Source organism: Rhodamnia argentea, chromosome 1 (assembly GCF_020921035.1).
Source record: "Rhodamnia argentea isolate NSW1041297 chromosome 1, ASM2092103v1, whole genome shotgun sequence".
Lineage (NCBI taxonomy): Eukaryota > Viridiplantae > Streptophyta > Magnoliopsida > Myrtales > Myrtaceae > Rhodamnia > Rhodamnia argentea.
The window spans coordinates 7,250,592-7,272,725 of NC_063150.1; the positions used below are offsets into that span (position 1 = coordinate 7,250,592).

The following is a 22,134-nucleotide window of genomic DNA, read 5'->3' on the forward strand; positions in this document are numbered from 1 at the left end:
CGGGTTTTGTTTTTGTTCTTTTTTGGGATTTTGAAGCTTCTTCCACATCATATGTCATCTGTTCCTTCGTTGGAAATACTTTTCGACTGTCGATGATGGAACGAACTTACACCTACGGGGCCTTAACTTTTTGCCTCTTCTCATTCGGCTTTCGGTAGGTAGCAGTTAAGGACGTCGCCATTGCCATTGTCAAAAATAAGCCTAACTTCCTTCTTTTACCCAATCAAATATCAATAATTCTACCAAAACGAACATAAATTTCTAAATTAAAGCGTGATTGGCACGATTTGTGAAAGTCTTTCTTCTTTGGTTGTGAAATCACATCGCCTGCATCACGTGCCTTCTTCTAGACCAGAAGAGTTGCATGCAACAGTTTAGCATTTGATTCAAGTGCTATGGTACGACGGAAATGGGTGCATCGACGCCTTTGTGCTAAGAAGCTAGTGTAACTGGAGATCAACTTGCATCACCTGACCGTTCATGTGAGCCCAATGCATAAGTACGATTAGATTCGATCGGTCTCGTATCGCTCGAAACTCAGATCGCTAGTCGTTCTTGGTGCACGTTGCTATCCATTCGAAATTTGCTATTCGAATAAATTAACTTGAATCTCGACATGTTGCAATGCTGCTTATCTATATCCGACTCGAGTTAAACATGATCAGGAGTCATGTTTGACCGCACTGGGTGCGTATGATTTCAATATACTTTAGAGCGATGTAATGAAATTTAGGACTAGAAGTTTACTTCATTGACTTGAGAATAGGGGCGCTTACACATTGAAGTTTACCACCTCAAAACCTAAATTTAGAGCAATACAGGGACTTCCCACACATATCAAAAGACCTCATAAAGCAAAAGAAAAGGGGAAAAAAAAAACAGAGAAGAAGGCTGTCATCTTCCATAGAGCGCAGCCAATAGGGTTAGCAAAACAAAGCTACCAAAAAGTCCGCCTTTTCATATTCGTAGCACGATCTCGCTCGTCTATTTTAGACGTATTGTTATTGTTATACTGAGGGAAAACTGAAGAAAGTTGCAAATACTATTTTTTTTTAGTCTTATATCCAGATAGCTCTGGCCTCTCGGAGGAGAGGGACCAGAGTCCCCCTCAACTGGTGGCTCATGAGCTCGTTCGGGCCGCCGATGTACTTCTGGCCGATGAACACGGTAGGGACGACCTCGCACCGGCCGAGCTGGACCAGCGCGCGCTCGATCTGCTTGCCGTTCGGGATCTCGTCGAGCTCGTACACCGTCGGGTTGGCTCCGTAGCTCAGTATGAGCGACTTCACGGTGTGGCTCATGCAGCAGGTGCTCTTGCTGAATATCACCACCGCCTTGTCCTTCACGAGCCCTGCCAGCGCCGTGTCCATGCCGCCGGACGAAGACGTAGCCTTAGCGTCCAGACAATCGTTTGCGTATGTGAGCTAGTGCGTGCTTTGGGTCTGCTTGTGAGAGAATGGCTTTGGGTTTGAGGTCCTTTTATAGAAACTCATCAGCTGTTGCACTGTGGATGGATTCTCTTTTATGGGGCGCCTATCTTATAAAAATTTAATTAAAATTCTGGCAAGCATAATGTTAGAGATAAAAAAAAAAAAAGGGTTTATTTGCAATGTTTCTAGGGTGCGAACAATATACGAGGAACCGTACGTGAGATCTTATTCCAATATCAACCTTATGGTTAAGTGATGTTGACCTTTGGGTCGCAAGTTGCAATCTCCTTTAGCTTGATGCACAGTGATTGTAATAGAACATATGTTTTTGGCCACGTGAAGGAACTGTGTTGCCATCTAGAACTTGAAAAAAACATAGTGGAATATATTCCCATGCATGCAGAATTTTTGGACGTGGCCTGGATTGAGGACATGATGAGTCCGATGGCGAAGAAAGATCCTAATCAATGGGACATCTCCTAGCATGGTAGTCTGGTGAGTATTCCAAGCCCCAACATTTTTTTTTTTTTTGTTACAACGGCAAACTCTAATTAAGTGATGGTTTGAGTTCTCCTTCGTCCCTGATTAAGGGGATTTTTTTTTTCTCGAACCCGATATCTAATTGTGGGTTACAAATATGGATATCACACGTGCAAACTTGGTTAAATATGATACCGGAAAATGCCCATTTTTCGTAACTCGCTAATCGGAAGATTAGTCGGAGGAAAGTTTTCTCAAAGTTTAGATGGAGAAAAAATGGTCCTTGTTAAGGTGCACCTACGAAGATCGCTAACGGAGAGCCTAAGTCCAAGTCTATCAATTACGTATTTGGTTAGATCAATTTTCGCTTAAAAGTCCAAGAAATCGAACTTCTATTGCCGATCCCAAACAGTCCTTAAAAGATAGTGACTGCCTATTGTAGTCTAATGGTTCTAAGGGATGTTTTTATTTCTATGGTAGCTCCCCCTTGTGCTAGGCCGCGTCAACCGAATCACATACATTTTCGTGCTATTTCCTTCCTTGTTCTTGATCATTGCTTTTGCCTTCTATTACGCCATGTTTGGCAAAAGAAATGTGCATGTCATACTAGCCAAGTGCTAAATCATATTTTTGATTGTGATAGTTGACTTGTTACCGTGAATTTCTTGAGTTGATTGTGCCTCAATATTCACACTTTGTTCACCTATACATGCTGGCAGGCTCCATGCCAGAGAAAAAGAAAATTGCTAATCTGCCTTGATCAATACAGATTGTCATGTTATATGAAGTATATATAACCTTGCGGTATTCTCCAACCAATTGAACTCTTGTAAGAGTCAATTATCTATCATGGAATTGAATGATATTCATTCGCCTACATAAATTTCGGGGGGCGCGCATATCATTTGATGCCATAAGAGTATATATATAGAGTGATATAACGCAATTTAAGACTGGAAGTTTACTTCATTGACTTGAAAATTTAGGAGCTTACACATTTGAAGTTTACCACCGCAAATCTTTCTCATTACCTCAAAACATAATTTAGAACAGTACAAGGACTTCCCATACATATTAAAAGACCTAAAAAATCATCAAAAAAGAAAGAAAGAAAGAAAAACAGAGAAGAAGGCTGTCATCTTCCATCGAGCGCAGCCATTAGGGTCAGAGAACAAAGCTACCAAAAAGTCCGCCTTTTCATATTCGTAATACGGTCTCGCTCGTGTTTTTTAGACGTATTATTATTATACGGAGGGAAAACTAACGAAAGTTGCATGTACTTATATCTTCAGTCTCTATATCCAAATAGCTCTGGCCTCTAGGAGAAGAGGGACCAGATCCCCCTCAACTGGTGGTTCATGAGCTCGTTCGGGCCGCCGACGTACTTCTGGTGGATGAACACGGTGGGAACGACCTCGCCCCGCCCGAGCTGGACCAGCACGAGCTCGATCTGCTCGCCGTTCGGGATCTCGTCGAGCTCGTACACTGTCGGGTTCACACCGTAGCTCAGGATGAGCGACTTCACGGTGTGGCTCATGCAGCAGGTGCTCTTGCTGAATATCACCACTGGCTTGTCCTTCACGAGCCCCGCCAGCGCCGTGTCCATGCCGCCGAACGGCGAATTATCCGAAGCCTCGAGATTATAGTTTTGTGTGAGCGAGCTTGTATGTGCTTTAGCGCTTTGCCTTGGGTCTGCTCGTGAGAAAATGGCTTGGCTTTTTAAGGTCCTTTTATAGAAACTCGTCAAGTGTACAGTGGATTCACTTGTTTTTTTTTTTTTTTTTTGGTAAGGCAGTGGATTCACTTGTTTTGGGCCACTTGTTATGTTTGTTTGCTAGAATAATATTAGAGATAAAAAGGGTTTATTTACGAACTTTCTAGGTGGAGAATAATACATGTGGTACGTCTGATCTTATTCCTTTATCGACCTCATGATTAAGTGAGGTTGACCTTTGTGTCGCAAGTTGCAATCTCCTTTAGCTTGATGCACAGTTAATAGAACATATATATATTTTTGGCCATGTGAAGTAACTGTTTTGCCATCTAGAACTTGAATACACACACACACACACACATATATATATATATATATAGTGGAATATATTCCCATGCATGCAGTATTTTCCGTGGTCTGGGCCCTGGATTGAGATCAATCGGACATCTCTCTAGCATGGTAATATGATGTTTTGTGACATGCATTTGAACTAGGCTGAATTTGTGGTAGTCCAAGCCCTATTTTTTTTTTTTTTATCTTTCTATTTAGTTAGAGCGGCAAGACATAATTAAGTGATGCTTTAAGTTTTCCTTCGACCTTGATTAGGGGAAATTTTCTCGAATTAGATCTATGATTGGTGGGTTATAAATATGGATATTGTACATACAAATTTAATTAAATATAAACTCAGGTGATACCCCGTTTTTTGTAGATCACAATCACCCATTGGGTACGCAGCCCGGTGGTAAGGTGATTGGGTGGGGTGGGAATGTTTAGTTTCAGATGTAGGGTTCGATTTTCACGCTCTGCAAAAAATCAGAGTAAAAGTCCGAGAGAGAGTGAGGAGAGTTAGGCTCCATCTGTTTGGCAGAATTGGATGGATGGGAAAACATTTTCTTGAAAATGATTGTTGTGCACGTGTAAGGGTGTTAGGTGAAAAAAAGTCACACGCCAGCTCGTGGTGTAATGTGGAGCAGTTATATATCCTACAAGATATGTTAACGAGCTCAAACTTAAACTCCCTCGAGGCGATGTGCTCGAGCGAAAGTACCGATTTCTGATGCATATACTCAACAGGTGGTATAAGAGCCGGCTGTTGATTAATGGCCACTCCTGACATGTATCAGCTTCCCGTTGAACTTGGCTGGGCCAAGGCGATTGAGTTTAGAGGTTGAAGAGCATATATTGTCGATGTTAAAACTTGTCAAACTTGACCAGGCCAAGGTTGAGATTCAACTCGAGATAATGCAGGTGTAAAATGATACATGGATTAAGGGATAGTGAGAATTTGTGTCGTAGTTGGGGAATAACTCATTGCAGGTGAAGAAATCGGACTTCTACTGCCCATCCGAAGCAGTCCTTAAAAGATAGTGACTACCTGTTTTAGTCTAATGATTCTAGTGGATAATTTATGGTCGCTCTCCCGGGTAGTAGGCTGCATTAATTGAATCATGTTAATTTTCGTGCTATTTCATCTCTTGTTCTTGATCATTGCTTCTGCCTTAAATTACGCCATGTTGGACCCCAGAAACATATATCTTATAATCCTACTTTAGCGCGCTATAACATTCCTAGTGCTTATAAATCATGTTTTACATTATGATAGTTGACTTGTAATTGTTAATTTCTAGCCTCAACATTCACACTTTGTTCACTTATAATGCCAGAGAAAAAGGAAAATGCTAATCTGCCTCTATAACGTATAACCTGCGCCATTCTCTAACCAATTGAACTTTTACATGAATTAGTCATCTATCATGGAATTGAATTCTCACTTTAGTCTCTTGACGTATCATTATTTCCTCGATAGCTCAACACGTATGTACTCCTAACCGACATCTACAATCAGGTCATAAGACTCTGTACTCATACCATCATCAAAATATCATGCTTACCAGAGAAAACTTAAGTACATGCATTGCACGATCTCGCTTTATTCGAGAATTCAAATCGCAACACTCAATCTCATAATTTGCCTTTATAGGCAAAAAGCGTGCGCAAAGCGCGTATGTATAGTTCTCACAACAGGGTTGAAGATATATGTAGGAAGCTTCCGGGAATACGATTTTCAACCCCGAAAAAATGTTACAAACCAAAGTAGTCATCCCTTATTCACAAAATATGCTGAAGCAAAAGATGCTTTGCCTCATCTTACTGGCCTCGCACACTGTTGTATACATATGACCCAATCCAGAATTGGATTCCTATCAAATTCAGGTAAGCCGAAAGGTGAAGGGTATCGTGCCTTTAATGGAATGGTAAAGTCCCATTATCATCTGATTTACGGAAAATTGTAAGAAAAATCATAGGTCAACCAAAACATCCGTACGAGAAGAAGAAAAATATTCCTACGAAGGCCCCGCAATGTTATCGTTGCTTCTGCACGTTTTTGCGGTTGTCGGATTTGGGAAGAGAACATTCTGCCGAGCCTCAGTGCTGATATATTCGACGCGTAGAAAGAAAAGGAAAATGTGCATTCAACCTTTGTTGCATATTGTCATCGTGTTATTCTTCACCAATAGTAGCAATTGGCTTATGGATTGAACAAGGGAAAATTGTCAAAAAAAACTCCCAAACCTTCAGTCCCCGAACCTTATAAATTTGCCGATTTAGTTCTAAACATTTTTACCTTTTACCAATTCGGTCCTATCGATCAAAAATTGCTGATGTGGACACCGCCATTTACGTGACACCGTCGGCATTGATGTTGAATTTTTTTTATAATATTTTAATTTTATTAAATAATTTTATTTATTTTTCCTTTTTTCTTTTTCTGTGGGCGGTGGTCCCTCGCCTAACACCGGAGGGAAAAAAGAAAGGAAAAAAAAAGGAAAAAAGAATAAATAAATAGATATATTCGAAGAAATATTAAAATATTATTATAAATTATCCACGTCAACTCTGGAGGTGCCACATAGGATAGTTAGCGTACATGTCGGGATTTCCGGCCAATAAGATTGAATTGTCAAAATGTGAAAATATTTAGGAATGAATCAATAAACTTAAAAGGTTTATGATAAAATTGTCAAAAGTGAAAAAAATTTCGGACTTTTTTTTTTTATACAATTTTTTGGATTGAATGATTGGGCGGTGTTGTCTAGGCTAATCATAACTTTTTTGAAAAATAATAAGAAAATACTGCATGGCTCGTGAATCAAACCCATCGAGACCGTAAATCGTGTGTGCCTATAATTCGGGTAAAAAAAATGGAGTCTCTTGCATGTATTGAGTTTAGAGAATTAATGATGGGTGTGCACATAGGGAGCAAGGCACCGCCTCGGTCACTAGACCACGTTGAGCATGTGTTGACACCTAATTTTGACACGTCTGTACAGCATGTCATGAGTTTTGGCCAAATCACTCGAGGGATGATAGAATCCCAGAGAGGTTAAATAGGCCCGAGGCAGAGTTTGGTGAGGCGTCCAAGGTTGAGATGCCCGCCCCTAGTTAGACTATGGGCGACCATGGGCCTGCTACAGTCATGCTTTGGTAGCCCATAGTTGGTGGAGCCCCGGGCTCTCGGCCATACTAGGAAAGGAGTAGGCGCCTGCGCATTGGAAACACAGGATTTAGGTTTGTTCTCAACCTATTTTTTGACAGTTTATTAGTATTACACATGAGAGCCTCTTGAGGGTATTATTAGGGTTCTCTTTCTGAGTTTTGAGAAGAAAATCCCTTTCAACAAATTTGTGTGAAACCCTAGGAGAAAATCGAATCGGTGTAGTCGCGGAGTTGGGGACTAATTGGGTTGTAATCAGAGCTTGGGATTGAGAGACATAAACAATCGTGTTCCTGTCTCTCTTTCTCGATTGTTTCTATGTCGTCCTACAATTGTGGTGGATTTCACGGTCTTATGTCGCAACAAGTACATACCATGAACAACAAAGACTAACAATACTTATCGCATGCAATGCATCGACGTGCAAATTGCTAATTACAACATTGCTACTTATGCACTCGAGACAATCTATCTTTTTTGGGGTTTTAAATAAGCATGCATCAACATGTTCAACTCAAACTCAATGGGTTGCACTGCTTTTTGCAATGTATGCTTGTTTTGCACTTGACTCAAATAGCTCAACAAATCATTTAGAGCCTACATGACAACGATTCTGATTTTCTGATTCTGTTTCATGGAAGAAAAAAGCATGGGAAACATATTTGTTAAAGTAAATGATTCTGATTTTGATTATGCTTCCGGGAACAATTTTGGAGCAAAAATAAGAATTAAAAAAAGTTGATTCTGGAAAAAAGAATAACTTTTCGGAAATACACACACACATAATATATTTGCGTTTTGAAGGTAGGGATTAAATAGGCTAAAATCAACATCTCTATTTAAGTTCTATTACAATAATTGACCTATTCATTGTAGCCATATTCAATAACGGATTATTGTACCACAATAATATTGCTTATGAGAGCCTAAACTTTATTTGGATAAGTGAGAATTAAAAGGTAACTAACTAAATTAATTTGAAATCACACAGTAACCCAATATGGTTTCTCTCTTTTCAAGCTTAAAATGACTCGTTACGACGGAAAAATTAGACAGAATGGCACAAAAAATGTTAGATGCAATATGCAATATGTTATATAAGAGAATTAATATAAATTAATCTTCAATTAATTCCAAATGTATGATGAAATTTCACAAAGTAACTATGTAATTATTTGACTTAAATGACAAAAATTGAGAAGAGAAATTGTTCCCGGGAACATAAATTTTATGCAGTAGCCAAATGCGTTTTTGATTCAGAAACAGAAATTTTGTGTAGTTATTAAGTACATTCCTAATTCTCTAAAACTCATTTATGAACAAGATAAGAAAAAATCAATTCTAATTAGAATAACTGGATCAGAATTGTACCATGCAAAACTCATTTACGGAACAAAATAAGAAAAAACCAATTCTAATGAGAATCACTGGATCATAATTGTACCATGCAAAACTCATTTAGGGAACGGAACAAGAAAAAATCAATTCTAATCGGAATCACTAAATCAAATCGTATCATACGGGCCCATTCAATCGACAAAAAGATAATAAGATAGAGACAAGAGATCAAGATTTTTTTGCTTATTATGATAATGTCTGAATATCACATGGATGCATGTAATCACCAAAAGAAGTACCCACTTTATCTTCTCTTCTCTTCTCTGTTTCCTTTTCTTCTTGAGAAAATGTATCCACTTTTCTCCTTTGTCAAGATAAGAAAAGTTATATAGCATGCTTTTCCTAGAAAAGACACCGACTGTAATTTTCCAAAAGGCCAGATTCTGCCACGTACATGCAGCCTGGAAAGTCAGACAATCTCAGACACGTGATTAAATAGTCTTTTTTTTTTGTCTATTAAATATTTAAAGAGCCAATAGGCATTGGCATATAGGAAGTGCCAAAGATTTAGTAATAAGTGTTTTAAAAATAAAGGTTGTGATAAATTTAAAGTTGCTCAAAAGACGACGTTGCAACATGGGAGAACTTGGAACTTGACCGTAGCGTCAGGTTAAGGTAGTTTCAAATGAAAAATTACTCTTCTTTTCCTTTACTAGTGTTGAAATGTCGGCGTCATTGAGCCATCGACTACCATCTCGTGAATTACGTAATCCCTCCGTCCTGCTCATACCTTAACAATTAGATGTTCGTGTATTTATGGCCGGCTTAAGAGAAATGCACGTACGGCAGTTCGGATCCAAATCTTGAGAAAAGAAGGTCCATGCTTGCATCGTTTGAGAAGTGCCTTAGACTTAAAAGCTAAGGCCTTTAAATGATTGGGTTAATGTATGTAAAGTCTGGACAAGCTTAGCACATCTGGCCGGCGACCGTGGATATGAGATTGCGACCTTTGCTCGAGAGGGAGGGGCGGTTCTAGTAAAGAGCTGACAGGTGGCGGTCGAGGTAGCGGGTGTGCACGAACAAATTGAAAGGAGAGAAAGAAAAAGAAAAATGCAAATAAAGGAAGAAGTTAACATAAAGAAAATCATCAGTGGTGACATAAGAGGATGCAATGCCAAAAATGTCAGTCAAGTCTATATGCACAAGAACATGCCAAAGAACGCCCTTGATTCCACCATTTCATCTATGAGCTGATTTGATGTCGTCTCGCACCACCTCCGAGACCGGCCCGATCACAAAGCAAGGTTCTCCCATACGCTCCATGGGGTATATTGTTTTCAAGCGCTTGTTCCATTTCCACAAGTTTTACTTGGTATGAGTTCGGGACACGCATGCTCATGCTATGTTCTATGTCTAAGCACGCCATTGGGATATGACGCATTGTATTCAACCATAATAGTTATGACTACCGCTAGGGAGATTAACATATCAAGCAAGCGAGGACCAAACCCCCCAAATCTGTTTGAACTACTCTAACGTTACTCACAAATATTTGCTCCTAACAAAAGTAGAAATTCCGGACCTGGGCAACCCATAAATCACAATTGTATACTTGAGTGGCGAGTTCTAAGCCTTATCACGTACTTCACTTTCTATCTCTACCCTCTGGGACGTTGACTACACTAACCAAAACAATAATAATCTATTCCAACTTGGTCGCAAATTAATCAGTCAATGCTAAGCCTAACATGATCGATCCGGGCCGTCCAAATAAAAAAATGGATGGTCCGGAATGATCTACATCACTTTTTTTTAAAATTTTAAAATTTCCCGCCAAAAAATTTCCCCCTTTTAAAAGATGATGTGGATGAATCTGGGCCGTCCATTTTGAAATGGATGGCCCAGATCCATCAATGTCACCCCTACCTTTATGGTAGGGAAATGGATCCAAGCCCCACAACTCGACGCCCGGATCGGCGGCTCTTTCCATCCTTTTCGACTAGCATAACCTCGAATGCCCAAACTAAGCTACTCTAATCGTGTGAAGGGCAACCAAATCCCCACACCACAGAACCGAACTCGTTCTTTCCCCGGCCAGGTTACTCGTCATTCGGTTTAACCATTTTTCCTCTAACCGCCCTTCACCCGACGTCCCAGAATTGCATCCAACGAGCATCTCAAGAACCCGCCCTCCGCCCGTGCAATTCCACCTCGGTCGGACACGCCCAAATTCAGCCTGCCGCTACCCACGACGGCCCCCACCGCCGATACAGCTCGACCCAACACTCAGTGTTCTTTCTTTACTGGATTTCCGGACATGCAACCCAAAATCAGCAACTGAAAACTACCGCCTTCAAGACCAATTCGCGGAGCAGGGGCCGAACCGCACCCACGGTCAACCCGTCCTACTTCGACGACCGAAAATCCAGATCACAACACCCATTCCCCCACAATGACATGCACGATGTAGAAATCTGGTTTATTCTCACTACCGCCGTCCTACCCACGTCGACCGGCGACCCGACCACCTCCATGATTCCCCATTCCCGACCCACGCTGAAATCGGTCTAGTAAATGGGTTAGAAAACTAACTCACCTTTATCTGTGCCGCACCACTGCACCTAGCTCGCCTGCTGCCGGGAAATTGCCGAACGCCGGGCCGGACGGAGTGAGCTGAACCAGCAGAGGAAGAAGGCGTCGCGGGAATAAAACCGAGGGAAACCGTGACCTCAGTCAAAAATGGGTCTGCTCTCTCCGTATTTTCGTTGTTGCAGATGGACCATTATTTCCAGCGTAGGTGGGCCGTCGTGAAATTCTGATGGGCGTGCGAATTGGGCCTTGTGGCCCCTGTTTGCGGGCTGGAACCAAAAGAAAAGGTGGTCCAAAAAGGCAGGGCTGGGCCCGATGCCATGCGGCCCACTGCGGCCGACATAAAAAAAAACCTGCCTTCCCGTCGGGCTGGTACAAAAGTGTGGGCCCAGTCTCTCATGCGATCCCGTTGCCTCATGATTGATTGGGCCGAGGCTTTGGATGGGCCCACCACGGTCAAGTTCACTTGGGCCGCGATTTTTTTTTCTAAGGATCGAGTCCAACCGCCTACCACTCGATTGCCATCCACTCAAATGGCCCGTTAATCAATTCAAGGCCTTAATCCAAAACATGCGCCACTTCGTTTCGCATAAACCAACTTTCCAATCCATTTCGTTTATTTCTTGTCAGTATAAAGCTATTTAAGGGGGGTGTCACACTCATATCGCTCGAAACTCCGATCACCTGTAGTTCTCGGTACACTTGCTATCTATTTGAAATTCGCCATTCGAATGATCCACTTGAATCATGACATTTTGCAATGCTACATGCGATGCGATGCGAGTTGAACCTTATCGGGAGCCATGTTTAGCTGCATCGGACAAGTGTGAGTTCAATACACTTTAAGTGATCATTATTAATTAGGTGGTCCAAGAATCATGTAACAATGGTCCTTCTGAACTGATGAAGATCTCTTTACTCTTAAGAAATCTCCAAAAAGTATATTCATTCGCCAACATAAATTTCATGGGACGCAACATATCATTTGATGCCATAAGACTATATTTAGAGCGATATAATGCAACTTAAGACTAGAAGTTAACTTCATCGACTTGAGAATAGGGGCGCTTACAAATTTGAAGTTTACCACTTCAAAACCTAATGTAGAACAACACATGGACTTCCCATACATAAAAAGACCTCAAAAAGCAAAAGAAAAAGGACAAAAAAAAAAAAAAAAAACAGGGAAGAAGGCTGTCATCTTCCATAGAGCGCAGCCAATAGGGTTAGCAAAACAAAGCTACCAAAAAGTCCGCCTTTTCATATTCGTGACACGATCTCGCTCGTCTATTTTAGACGTATTGTTATCGTTGTACTGAGCGAAAACTGAAGAAAGTTGCAAATACTTATCTTTTAGTCTTTATATCCAGATAGCTCTGGCCTCCCGGAGGAGAGGGACCAGAGTCCCCCTCAACTGGTGGCTCATGAGCTCGTTCGGGCCGCCGATGTACTTCTGGCCGATGAACACAGTGGGAACGACCTCGTGCGGGCCGAGCTGGACCAGCGCCCGCTCGATCTGCTTGCCGTTCGGGATCTCGTCGAGCTCGTACACCGTAGGGTTGGCGCCGTAGCTCAGTATGAGCGACTTCACGGTGTGGCTCATGCAGCAGGTGCTCTTGCTGAATATCACCACCGCCTTGTCCTTCACGAGCCCCGCCAGCGCTGTGTCCATGCCGGCCGACGAAGATGTTGCTGTAGCGTCCAGACAATCGTTTGCGTAAGTGAGCTACTGCGTGCTTTGGGTCTGCTTGTGAGAAAATGGCTTTGGGTTTGAGGTCCTTTTATAGAAACTCATCAGCTGTTGTACTGTGGATGGATTCACTTTTATGGGGTGCCTATCTTTTAACATTTCAGTATGGTTTTTGGCAAGAATAATATTAGAGATAAAAAAAAAAGTGTTTATTTACAATCTTTCTAGGAGGCGAATAATAAATGTGGTACGTCAGATCTAATTCCAATATCAACCTCATTATTAAGTGATGTTGACCTTTGGGTCGCAAGTTGCGGTCTCCTTTAGCTCGATGCACAGTGAGTGCAATAGAACATATATATTTTGGCCATGTGAAGGAACTGTGTTGCCATCTAGTGTGGAATATATTCCCATGCATGCAGTATTTTTTCACGTGGCCTGGATTGAGTTGAGGACGTATTGTCACGATGAGTCCGATGGCGAGGAAAGATACTAATCAATCGGACATCTGTCTACATCGGCAAACTCAAATTAAGTGATGGTTTGACTTCTCCTTCGTCCCCGATTAAGGGGAAATTTCCTATCTCTTGGTCAAAAAAGGGGGTTTAAAATATGTTTAGGAAGCTTCCGAGAATATGGTTTCAACCAGAAAAAAATGTGATGAACCAAACAAATGTTACAAACCGAAGTAGCCATCAGTTATTCTCAAACTGTGCTGAAGCGAAAGATGCTTTGCCTCGTCTTACTGGCTTCGCACACTGTTCTATACATATGACACAATCCAAGAATCGGATTGCTATCAAAATTCAAGTAAACCGAAAGGTGAAGGGAAGTGAGACAAAACATGAGATTCTGAGGGAGCCTTGCCTTTAATGGAGCGGTAAAGTCCCATTATCGTCTACTTTACCGAAAATAAGAAAAATCATAGGTCAACCAAAAAAAAAAACACATCCGTACGAGAAAAGCAAAAACAAAAATATATTCCTACGAAGGGCCCACAACGTTATCGTTGCTTCTGCGCATTTTTGCGGCTGCTGGATTTGGGGAGTGAATATTCGGCCGATCGAGCCTCAGTGATGATATATTCGCCGCGCAAAAACGAAAAGGGAAAAAAAAAATTTGTGCATTCAACCTCTGTTGCATGTTGTAATCGTGCTGTTCTTTCACCAACAGTAGCGATTGGCCCATGGATTGAACGATCGGTCGGTGCTAATCATAGCTTTGATTTCCCCGTGAAATATCAAGGAAATACTGCATGGTTCTTCGACTGTGTAAACACAGGATTTATGTGTGACCTCAACCTATTTTGTGACATTTGATTAGTGTTACATATGAGAGCCTCTTGACGGTATTACTTGGGTTCTCTCGTTGAGTTTTGAGAAGAAAATCCCTCTCAGAGATTGTGTGAAACACTAGGAGAAGATTGGTTCGACATGCAATTAGAGTTAGCGATTAATTGGGTGTCTGTGGACTTTGGGACTGAGAGACATAAATTACTGTGTTCTTGTCTATCTCTTTCTCAATGATTTCTCTGTCACCATGCGATTGTGGTGGATTGCACGATCTTATGACGCAATAGGTACAAGTCATCAACACTAGACTAACAGGAAAATTACTCAAAAAGTCCTAAAGCTATTATAATTCTACCAATTCAGTCATAAACATATTTTTTTTTTGTCAATTTAGTCATAAACTTTTTTATATTTATGCCAACTCAATCTATTCGGTTAATTTTAGCTAGAAATCGCTAACATGAATGGCAACCGTCCTATATGATGCGACCGGTGCTCACGTGAATAATTTTTAATAAATTTTCTATATATTCTCCTAATTATTTATTTATTAAATTTTCCTTTTTTCTTTTTCTCTCTCTTTTTTTTTCCTTTCCTTTTTCCCCCAACCGGTCGTTGGGCCTTGGCAACCGGGGAAAGGAGAGGGTCGGCAAGGTCAATCTTGCCGACCTCTAGCGAAGCTTGCCCTCGCCGGCCACTACCAAGGTCGCACCTCGCCAAGCCATGGCGACAATGAGATCGAGCCTCGCTAGGGGTAGGTAAGGCTCACCCTCACCGTCATTAGGTAAGGTCGACCTCATCGTCGCTAGGTGAGGTCGAGGCCCCATAGGGGCGGGCAAGGCTTGCCCTTGATGTGGCCGGCGGGAGTGAGCTTCGCCGGAGGCCGGTGAGGTTGACCACGTCGGCCCTCACCTCCCGCGAATCGGAGGGGTCGACCTTGTTGGCTCTCACCTGCGGTGAGTCGCCGAGGTTCGCTAACCGGCTGGAGGAAGAAGGTAGGAAAAAAAGAGAGCAAATAAATAAAAACATAGATAAATATTATTAAAAATTATTCATGTTTGCGACGGCCGCACCTCATATGAGCAATTTTCTGCCAAAATTGATTGGATGAGCTAAATTGACACAAGTACAAAATATTTAGAACTGAATTGGTAAAAAAAGGGGGGGGGTCTAAAATTGAATTGACATAATTACAATAGATTTATGATTTTTAGGATTCATTTTGGTAAATTTTCCCTAGACTAACAACACTTATTGCATGCGATGCACGGACATACCATTAGCTAGTTACAACATCGCTACTTATGCGCTCGGACAATCTATCTGTTTTAGAGTTTTAAACAAGCATACATCAACGTTTGCAACTAGCTCGAAGTAGAGGGTGCCATTTGGGCCCGTGGGCCCGGAACCGGCCCGTTGACCGGCCCGGAACCGGCCCGTTGACCGGGCCCACGGTTCCGAACCGCCAAAAAAAAAAAAAAAATAAAATAAAAGTGGGCCCGGGGGCAGAGAACCGTTGGGCTCTCTGCCCCGGCCCCCCCCCCCCCCCCGGCTTTGGGCCGTTGCCAACGTGCAACGGCCAATTTGGCCGTTGCTTTACATTTTTTAAAAAAAAAAATGATTCTTGCCTATAAATGCATATGCTTCCCCTTTCATTTTTGTCACAAATTCTCTGAACAATCTCTCGAATTCTCTCTGAAATCCTCTCAAATCGCTCAAATTCTCCCAATTCTCTCAATCCCGACTCAATTCTCTCAATCGGATTTCCGATCAATTCTCTCAAAAATGGCAAGTGGAAGCAGAAATGCCGACAAGGGCAAGATGGCTATGGGAGATTCCGAGTATCCCATTCATGAATACGATCCTCGTGAGTATGCAAGTTGGGAAGACGACGACGATAATATCAACTATGTCCCGATTCCGAACGTTGAGCACATCCCAACACAAGAAAGTCTTCATCCTCCCACCGGTGTCGAAGAAACGTCAACGGCAAATGAGCCGGAACGGAAGGGCCGAGATAATACATCGGACTTGTGGCTACACTTCGACAAGGTACGTGATGAAGTCGAATGTAAGTATAATGTAAAATGTAAATATTGTTCGCAAACTTATAAATTCACGAAAGGAGACGGCTACGGAACATTCCGTCGGCATTTGACGAAAAAACATCCAACGCAAGCGGGGATCGACAATACGCAACAACAAATTTCCGGGAACGCCACTTCTAAGCCTCATCCTTTATTTCGTTTCATTGAAGCACTTTATAAACAAACATTAGGTGAATATGTTGCCCTTGATCATGCTCCGTTTAATACTTGGTGAAAATTTTAATATGAAATATTTGATAAATACTGCGTTGGTTCCAAGCGCCAACTATTCCAAAAAATACTCTTAAACGCGAAGTTTTTCATCTTTATAAAAAAGGAAAAAAATCTTTAGGAAAATTTTTTGCGGAATTCAATGGACGTGTGCATATAGGTAGCGATATTTGGAGTGATCCTTGACAAATTCATTGTTATATGGGTGTCACGTGTCATTGGATAGATGACAATTGGATGATTCAAAAAAGACTTATTGCATTCCGAGTTTTTGATAAAAGCCATTCGGCTCATAATATTTATAGAATAATTAGGCAAGTTTTAGAAGAATATAATTTAATAAATAAAGTATTTTCAATTGGTTTTGATAATGCCGCCGCAAATACCGCTTCTATTCCCGAATTAGAAAATATTTGCAAACCCACTTTTGGTGGACAATTTTTTCACATTAGATGTGCTTGTCATGTTTTAAATTTATGTGTACAAAATGGTTTACGAACTCTTGACACTTCTCTCGCCCCAATAAAAAGTGCAATTAAATTTTTATGGAGTCGTCCCCAATGTATGAAATCATGGGGAAAATTTTGTAAACAAAATGGGAGAAGGTCAAGAAGATTTCCAAAAGATATTCCGACTCGTTGGAATTCTACGTACGAGTTGCTTCGGCAAACTTTTGAATATAAAGATTTATTATGTATGTTTATTTCACAAAATATTCCCGAAATTACTTTACTTCCTCAACATTGGGACGTTTGCAAGAAAATTTTAGATATTTTGAAAATTTTTAATGATGCTACTAAGACTTTATCTGGTATTTATTATCCTACTACGCATTTATTTTTAATAGAGTGTGTTAATATTAGTAGTGTTTTTAGTGAATATGAAAAAGATACCGAATTAGGTCAAACTATTTTAGTAATGCGAGAAAAATGGTTGCATTATTATTTGCAAATTCCTCTTGTCTATTTAGTTGGTATTGTTTTTGATCCACGTATTAAATTAGACGGTTTACAAGATTATTTGAATGTGTATTATCATGATTGTTTACATTTGGAAGATTCAATAGATATTTCAAATATATTAGGACATGTTAAAGAATCTATAGTAGCATTATATGGAGAATTTTGTAGTAGATATGGTTTAAGTGATTTTGGATTTTTACAATCTACTGCCTCACGTAGCGAAGGTGGTAGTTCACTTAGTAGAGGGTATAATATGCTTAAGAGTAGGCAAAAAAAATAAAAAGGGGCAACAGGTAATATTTCCGAATTAGAAAAATATTTAACCACTCAATTTGAGTTTCGTGATGCAGAACATAGTACAGATTTCGAAATCCTGAAGTGGTGGAAGAGTCACCAAATCGAGTATCCAGTTCTCGCCCTCATCGCTCGTCAAATATTAGCAACCCCTTCTTCAACGGTTGCAGTTGAACAAGCATTTAGTTCTGGAGGATTAATTTTGGACTCTCGCCGTTCAAGATTAAGCCCGGACTCTGTGGAAGCTCAAGCTTGTGTCGGCGATTGGACGAGGGCGAAATATCGACACCAAGAGTTAGATCGTGAACACGAATTTTTTAGCGATGATGTTGGAGATACCATCGCCACGGGTAGCGACGATTGACGATGAGGTAAGTTGGGGTTCTCAAAGGTAAAAAGAACTACATGGGCTTTGATTCTTCTATCCCCAAGAAGATATGTAGGCCGCTTAATGATAATTCATTAAGTTCAAGCCCATTCCTTTTTTTTTTTTTCCCATATTTTATTACAATGTACAATTTAATTGTATTTTATAATTTATAATTTATTATATTTATTATTTTAAAAATTATTATTAAAAATGAATCGGAATGAACCGGAACCGGCCCGGAACCGCCGGTTCCGGTTCGGAACTGGAACCGCCATTTTTCACGGCCGGTTCCTGAACTGGAACCGGCGGTTCCACCGAACCGGCCGTGACTAGCTCGAAGTCAATGGGCTGCACTGCTTTCTGCCGTCTAGGCTTGTTATTCGCTTGACTCAAGTAGCTCAACGAATCGTGTATTCGGACCGAAATAAAGATAAAAAGAGAGAGACGAGATAAATGCTGTTTTTACTGTCTATGATAATGTCTGAATACTTCATGGATCCATGTAATCACCAAAAGAAGTACCCACTTTCTTTTTCTTCTTTCCCCCCTTTCTTTTTATCTTTTTTTTTTTTTGCCTTTATTTAGAATTCGGGCCACCCGATCGAATCAGGGAAGTTGACGCAAAATGCAACCACTTTTCTCCTTTGTCTAGAGATAAGAAAAGTTATATGACATGCTTTTTCCCTAGGAAAGGCACAAAATGTAATTTCCCAAAGGCCAGATTCTGCCACATACATGCAGCGTGGAAAGTCAGACCATCTAAGACACGAGGTTAAACAGTTTTTTTTTTTTTTTCCGTCTATGAAATATTTAAAGAGCTTATGAGCATTGGCATATAGGAAGTGCCAAAGATTTAGCAAGAACTGTTTAAAGTAAAGATGACTTGAGATGGGAGAAATTGGAACTTGACCGTAGCATCAGGTTAAGGTAGTTTCAAATAACCACCGGAGGTTGCGTTAGTGGCCACTCTTCCCTCTTGGGAAGGGAATTGTGGAGAATTCGATTCCCCATAGAGGGCTGGGGGTGAGGACGCGTGAGTGAGGAGTAGAGTTAATTTCAAATGAAAAAAAAAAACCTTTTAATTTTCCTCTGTTAAAGTTGAAATATCTAGCGTCGCTTAGCAACCGACTAGCATCCCATTAATTATGTAACCCCTCCCTCCTGCTTATACCTTAACAATTAGATGTTCGTTCGTTTATAGCCAACTTAAGAGAATACGCACATGCGGTAGTTCATATCCAAATCTCGAGAGAAGAAGATCAATGCATTCATCATGTGATAATTGCCGGGGAAATTGTCCAAAAAGTCATTAACCTATTGCACTTTTGCCGATTTAAGCCGGAGATCGCTGATATGAGCGCCTACCGTCCTATGCATTCTCCATTTGGGGGTTATAAATTCGAGAAGAAATTTACATTCCCAAATGGAGAGAATTCGAACCTTATTTTGCGACGTACACTAGTAAAATCTACTTGTCCAAATCAAAAAGATTATACTCGCGCATCGAGCAGATATAGAAAAGCCAAACTTGTTCGAATCGTATTGGAATCCTTGGATAGCAAGTAAAGAAACCAAGTTGGAATCCATTGATTTTTTCAGCCCGCCTCGTTTAGCTCACGATAAGACCAAAATCAACTTTAGTGGTAGCATTTCTAAATTATAGAATGTACACATGAACCAGGAATTTCCAATCCAGGGTGGGTTCCCGGCATCAAAGAGGGAGATCAGGGTCTTTTTCTTGATTTTGCAAATCAAGACGTTCATACGCACTTTATTCTCTCATCTCCTTTCTTCATGAATAACGCCCGCGTGCGATATAACCAAAGATCGACTTCAGATTACCTTTTTCCCAGTTCTTCCGCTTTTTCTGTTTCCGGGATCATCTGATGCGTGCGTGTTCCTCCGCAGATAGTGGTGATCAAAAGCCATGCATGTTGCTGGAGCATTATCTGATGCTTTTCTTCAAGACAAAGCTGTGTTTCAGGAGGCGCGAAACACGACAATGTGACTCCCGCGATGGAACTGAAATCTTCTCTAGGTGGGAGTATAATTTGTTTGGGAAGGAAAGAACCAAATCGTGAGGACGATGATCCTGTCATTATCCGAACACTACCACGATGTTCACGAAAAGTTGAAGCGGACGTGGTTTTTGCGTCGTGGGAGATTCCCTCTGGAGACAGGATGAGGGTATCTATATTTATTTTAGCAAAGGGGGCTCCTTTATGTCTTTCTCACGCGATTCACTATTCCTTGTGGTTTTGGTTTTTGAAAAGATGGCTGCCGTACGACGGACATATCATGTGACATATTGAAATGGTGTCATTTATCCGGTTGAGTGCCATCGATTTTAATGAGCATATAGGATATTTGATTCGATCGGTGATAGAAAGCCGGAAAGCCAAATTTTTCAGTTTACTCAATGTGGTCCTAAACTCTTTGATGATTTTTCAATATAGTCTATTTAGTCAATTTAGGCCACAAATCGTTAACATGGCGGTCCAATTAGTATAAATCGTCTTACGTGGCATAACCGGAGCCCGATGTGAATGATAGTAGATCAAATGATAAAATTTCGAACTTAGGTTTTCAATTTTGTTTTCTTCTTTCTTTATTTCCTTTACTTTCTTTTTTCTTCTATCACTTTTTCTTTTTTATTCTTTCCTTCTTCATCGTTCATCTTCTTCCCTATGCCAGAAAGGATCAATAGGGATTGTCGAGGCCTCGGTGATGGCCGAGGTTGCTTGCCACAAGCATGGGCCTACACGCTCTCATCAACCATAGGCCCTCACTGCAGGTTCTCTCCATGTGAGCAACGATCACACATATGGCCCATAGGTCCTCTCTTATGGCTGTTACTCGCGGATGTCACGCCTTCACCTTTGATCATTATTCACATCCCTCATCGCGCTCGCCTACACACCCTCATCCAAATCTGTGCAAGGATTCCCGCCCATCGCAAAGGTCCCGACGACTCCATTGACTTTTTCCGAGAAGAAAACTAGTGAGGAAAATGGAAAAAGAATAAAAATGAACAATTTTTTTTTTATAAAATTCCTCTAAATGACTTTGCTTTGATTGGCGTCGGTCATATTGTATTGCTGGTTGTGCTACGTGGGACGACCGAGACCGACTAGATCATCATGTCAACGATTTCCAGCCTAACTTGATTAGATGGATTACATGAAGAAATCATGAAAAGGTTCCAAGCTATATTGGCCAAATTAAAAAGCTTATGACTAAATTGACGATCATTGGTCTTGTCAAACAAGTGAGCCGGATTGAAAATGATCCGACCCAAATTTAACCATTTAACTCATATTTTCCCATCTTTATGCATACAGTTTTAGTGACCGTTATCCAATTTGGCTCGAATCCAACCCAGTTCGGGCTCTAATCCTTGGTAATTTTTCTCCTTGAATTGTTGTCTTTGAAGAATGGACGGCTCCATGAATTGATTCCCCTAGTCGGTGAGGGTGCTTTTTAGTGTTAGTGCTAGCATTATCACCTAGAGGGAGGTGAATAGGTGATTTCAAGGAATAATATAAATTAATGCTGAACAAATACGCTCAGAGCTTCGTTCGGATAATGCTTGCTAGTAAGACGCGAGATACGCTTGGATGCAGCGGCATGCACAATTCAACTATTACAATATATAAACAAAGTGATTAAGGGATAGGGAATTTCTATAGAGAGTTTAAGTGGTTCAACTTTATTCAAGCCTACGTCCACTTCTTCACGGTGACAGCCAATTGGTTGGATTCCACTAGTGAATAGCTCGGAAGTTACAACTCGATTAATAGACTTCCCGTCTAATACTCGTACATTTGAATGCTCTCCTCTAAGTATTACAGTGTTTGGATCAAAGTTATGTAAAGAATGTGAAGCTCTCTTAATCTTGGAATTTAGAATTGTGCTTTCCTGTCGTATCCACTGTTCAACCTTGAGGTTTCCTTTTATACTTTTTCGTCTCCAATTTCCAATTGCAAGATCTCTAGAAAATCATTTTTCAAACTTGCCTCTTGAAGGAGATTGTATATAAAGGATCTCATAGCCGTTGAGGTTGACAAATGAAAGAATCCCCTATTAGATCAAATCATCCTTACAATTATGATCTTGGGTTTTTACGGATAGAGTTCTTCATTAGGTGAGTTATCCTCG

The 22,134-nt window shown here is 40.8% G+C and overlaps 2 protein-coding genes and 1 pseudogene across 2 annotated transcripts; all 3 read right to left on the bottom strand.

The window, feature by feature from the left end:
• Positions 1-846: 846 nt before the first annotated feature.
• LOC115750195 (monothiol glutaredoxin-S1-like) lies at positions 847-1,393 on the bottom strand. Its single transcript, XM_030687386.2, has one exon. The coding sequence runs from the start codon at positions 1,368-1,370 to the stop codon at positions 1,059-1,061; it is 312 nt and encodes a 103-aa protein (XP_030543246.1). The 5' UTR covers positions 1,371-1,393; the 3' UTR covers positions 847-1,058.
• A 1,696-nt stretch (positions 1,394-3,089) lies between these two features.
• Positions 3,090-3,537, bottom strand: LOC115750194 (annotated as a pseudogene).
• An 8,717-nt stretch (positions 3,538-12,254) lies between these two features.
• On the bottom strand, positions 12,255-12,735 carry LOC115750196 (monothiol glutaredoxin-S1-like). The gene has a single exon (XM_030687387.2). It carries the CDS (start codon positions 12,720-12,722, stop codon positions 12,411-12,413), a length of 312 nt encoding a protein of 103 aa, XP_030543247.1. The 5' UTR covers positions 12,723-12,735; the 3' UTR covers positions 12,255-12,410.
• Between the last annotated feature and the right edge of the window lie 9,399 nt (positions 12,736-22,134).

Bases quoted from the DNA above. Each gene is read 5' to 3' on its own strand.
- LOC115750195 (XM_030687386.2), bottom strand. From the start codon at position 1,370: ATGGACACGGCGCTGGCAGGGCTCGTGAAGGACAAGGCGGTGGTGATA.
- LOC115750196 (XM_030687387.2), bottom strand. From the start codon at position 12,722: ATGGACACAGCGCTGGCGGGGCTCGTGAAGGACAAGGCGGTGGTGATA.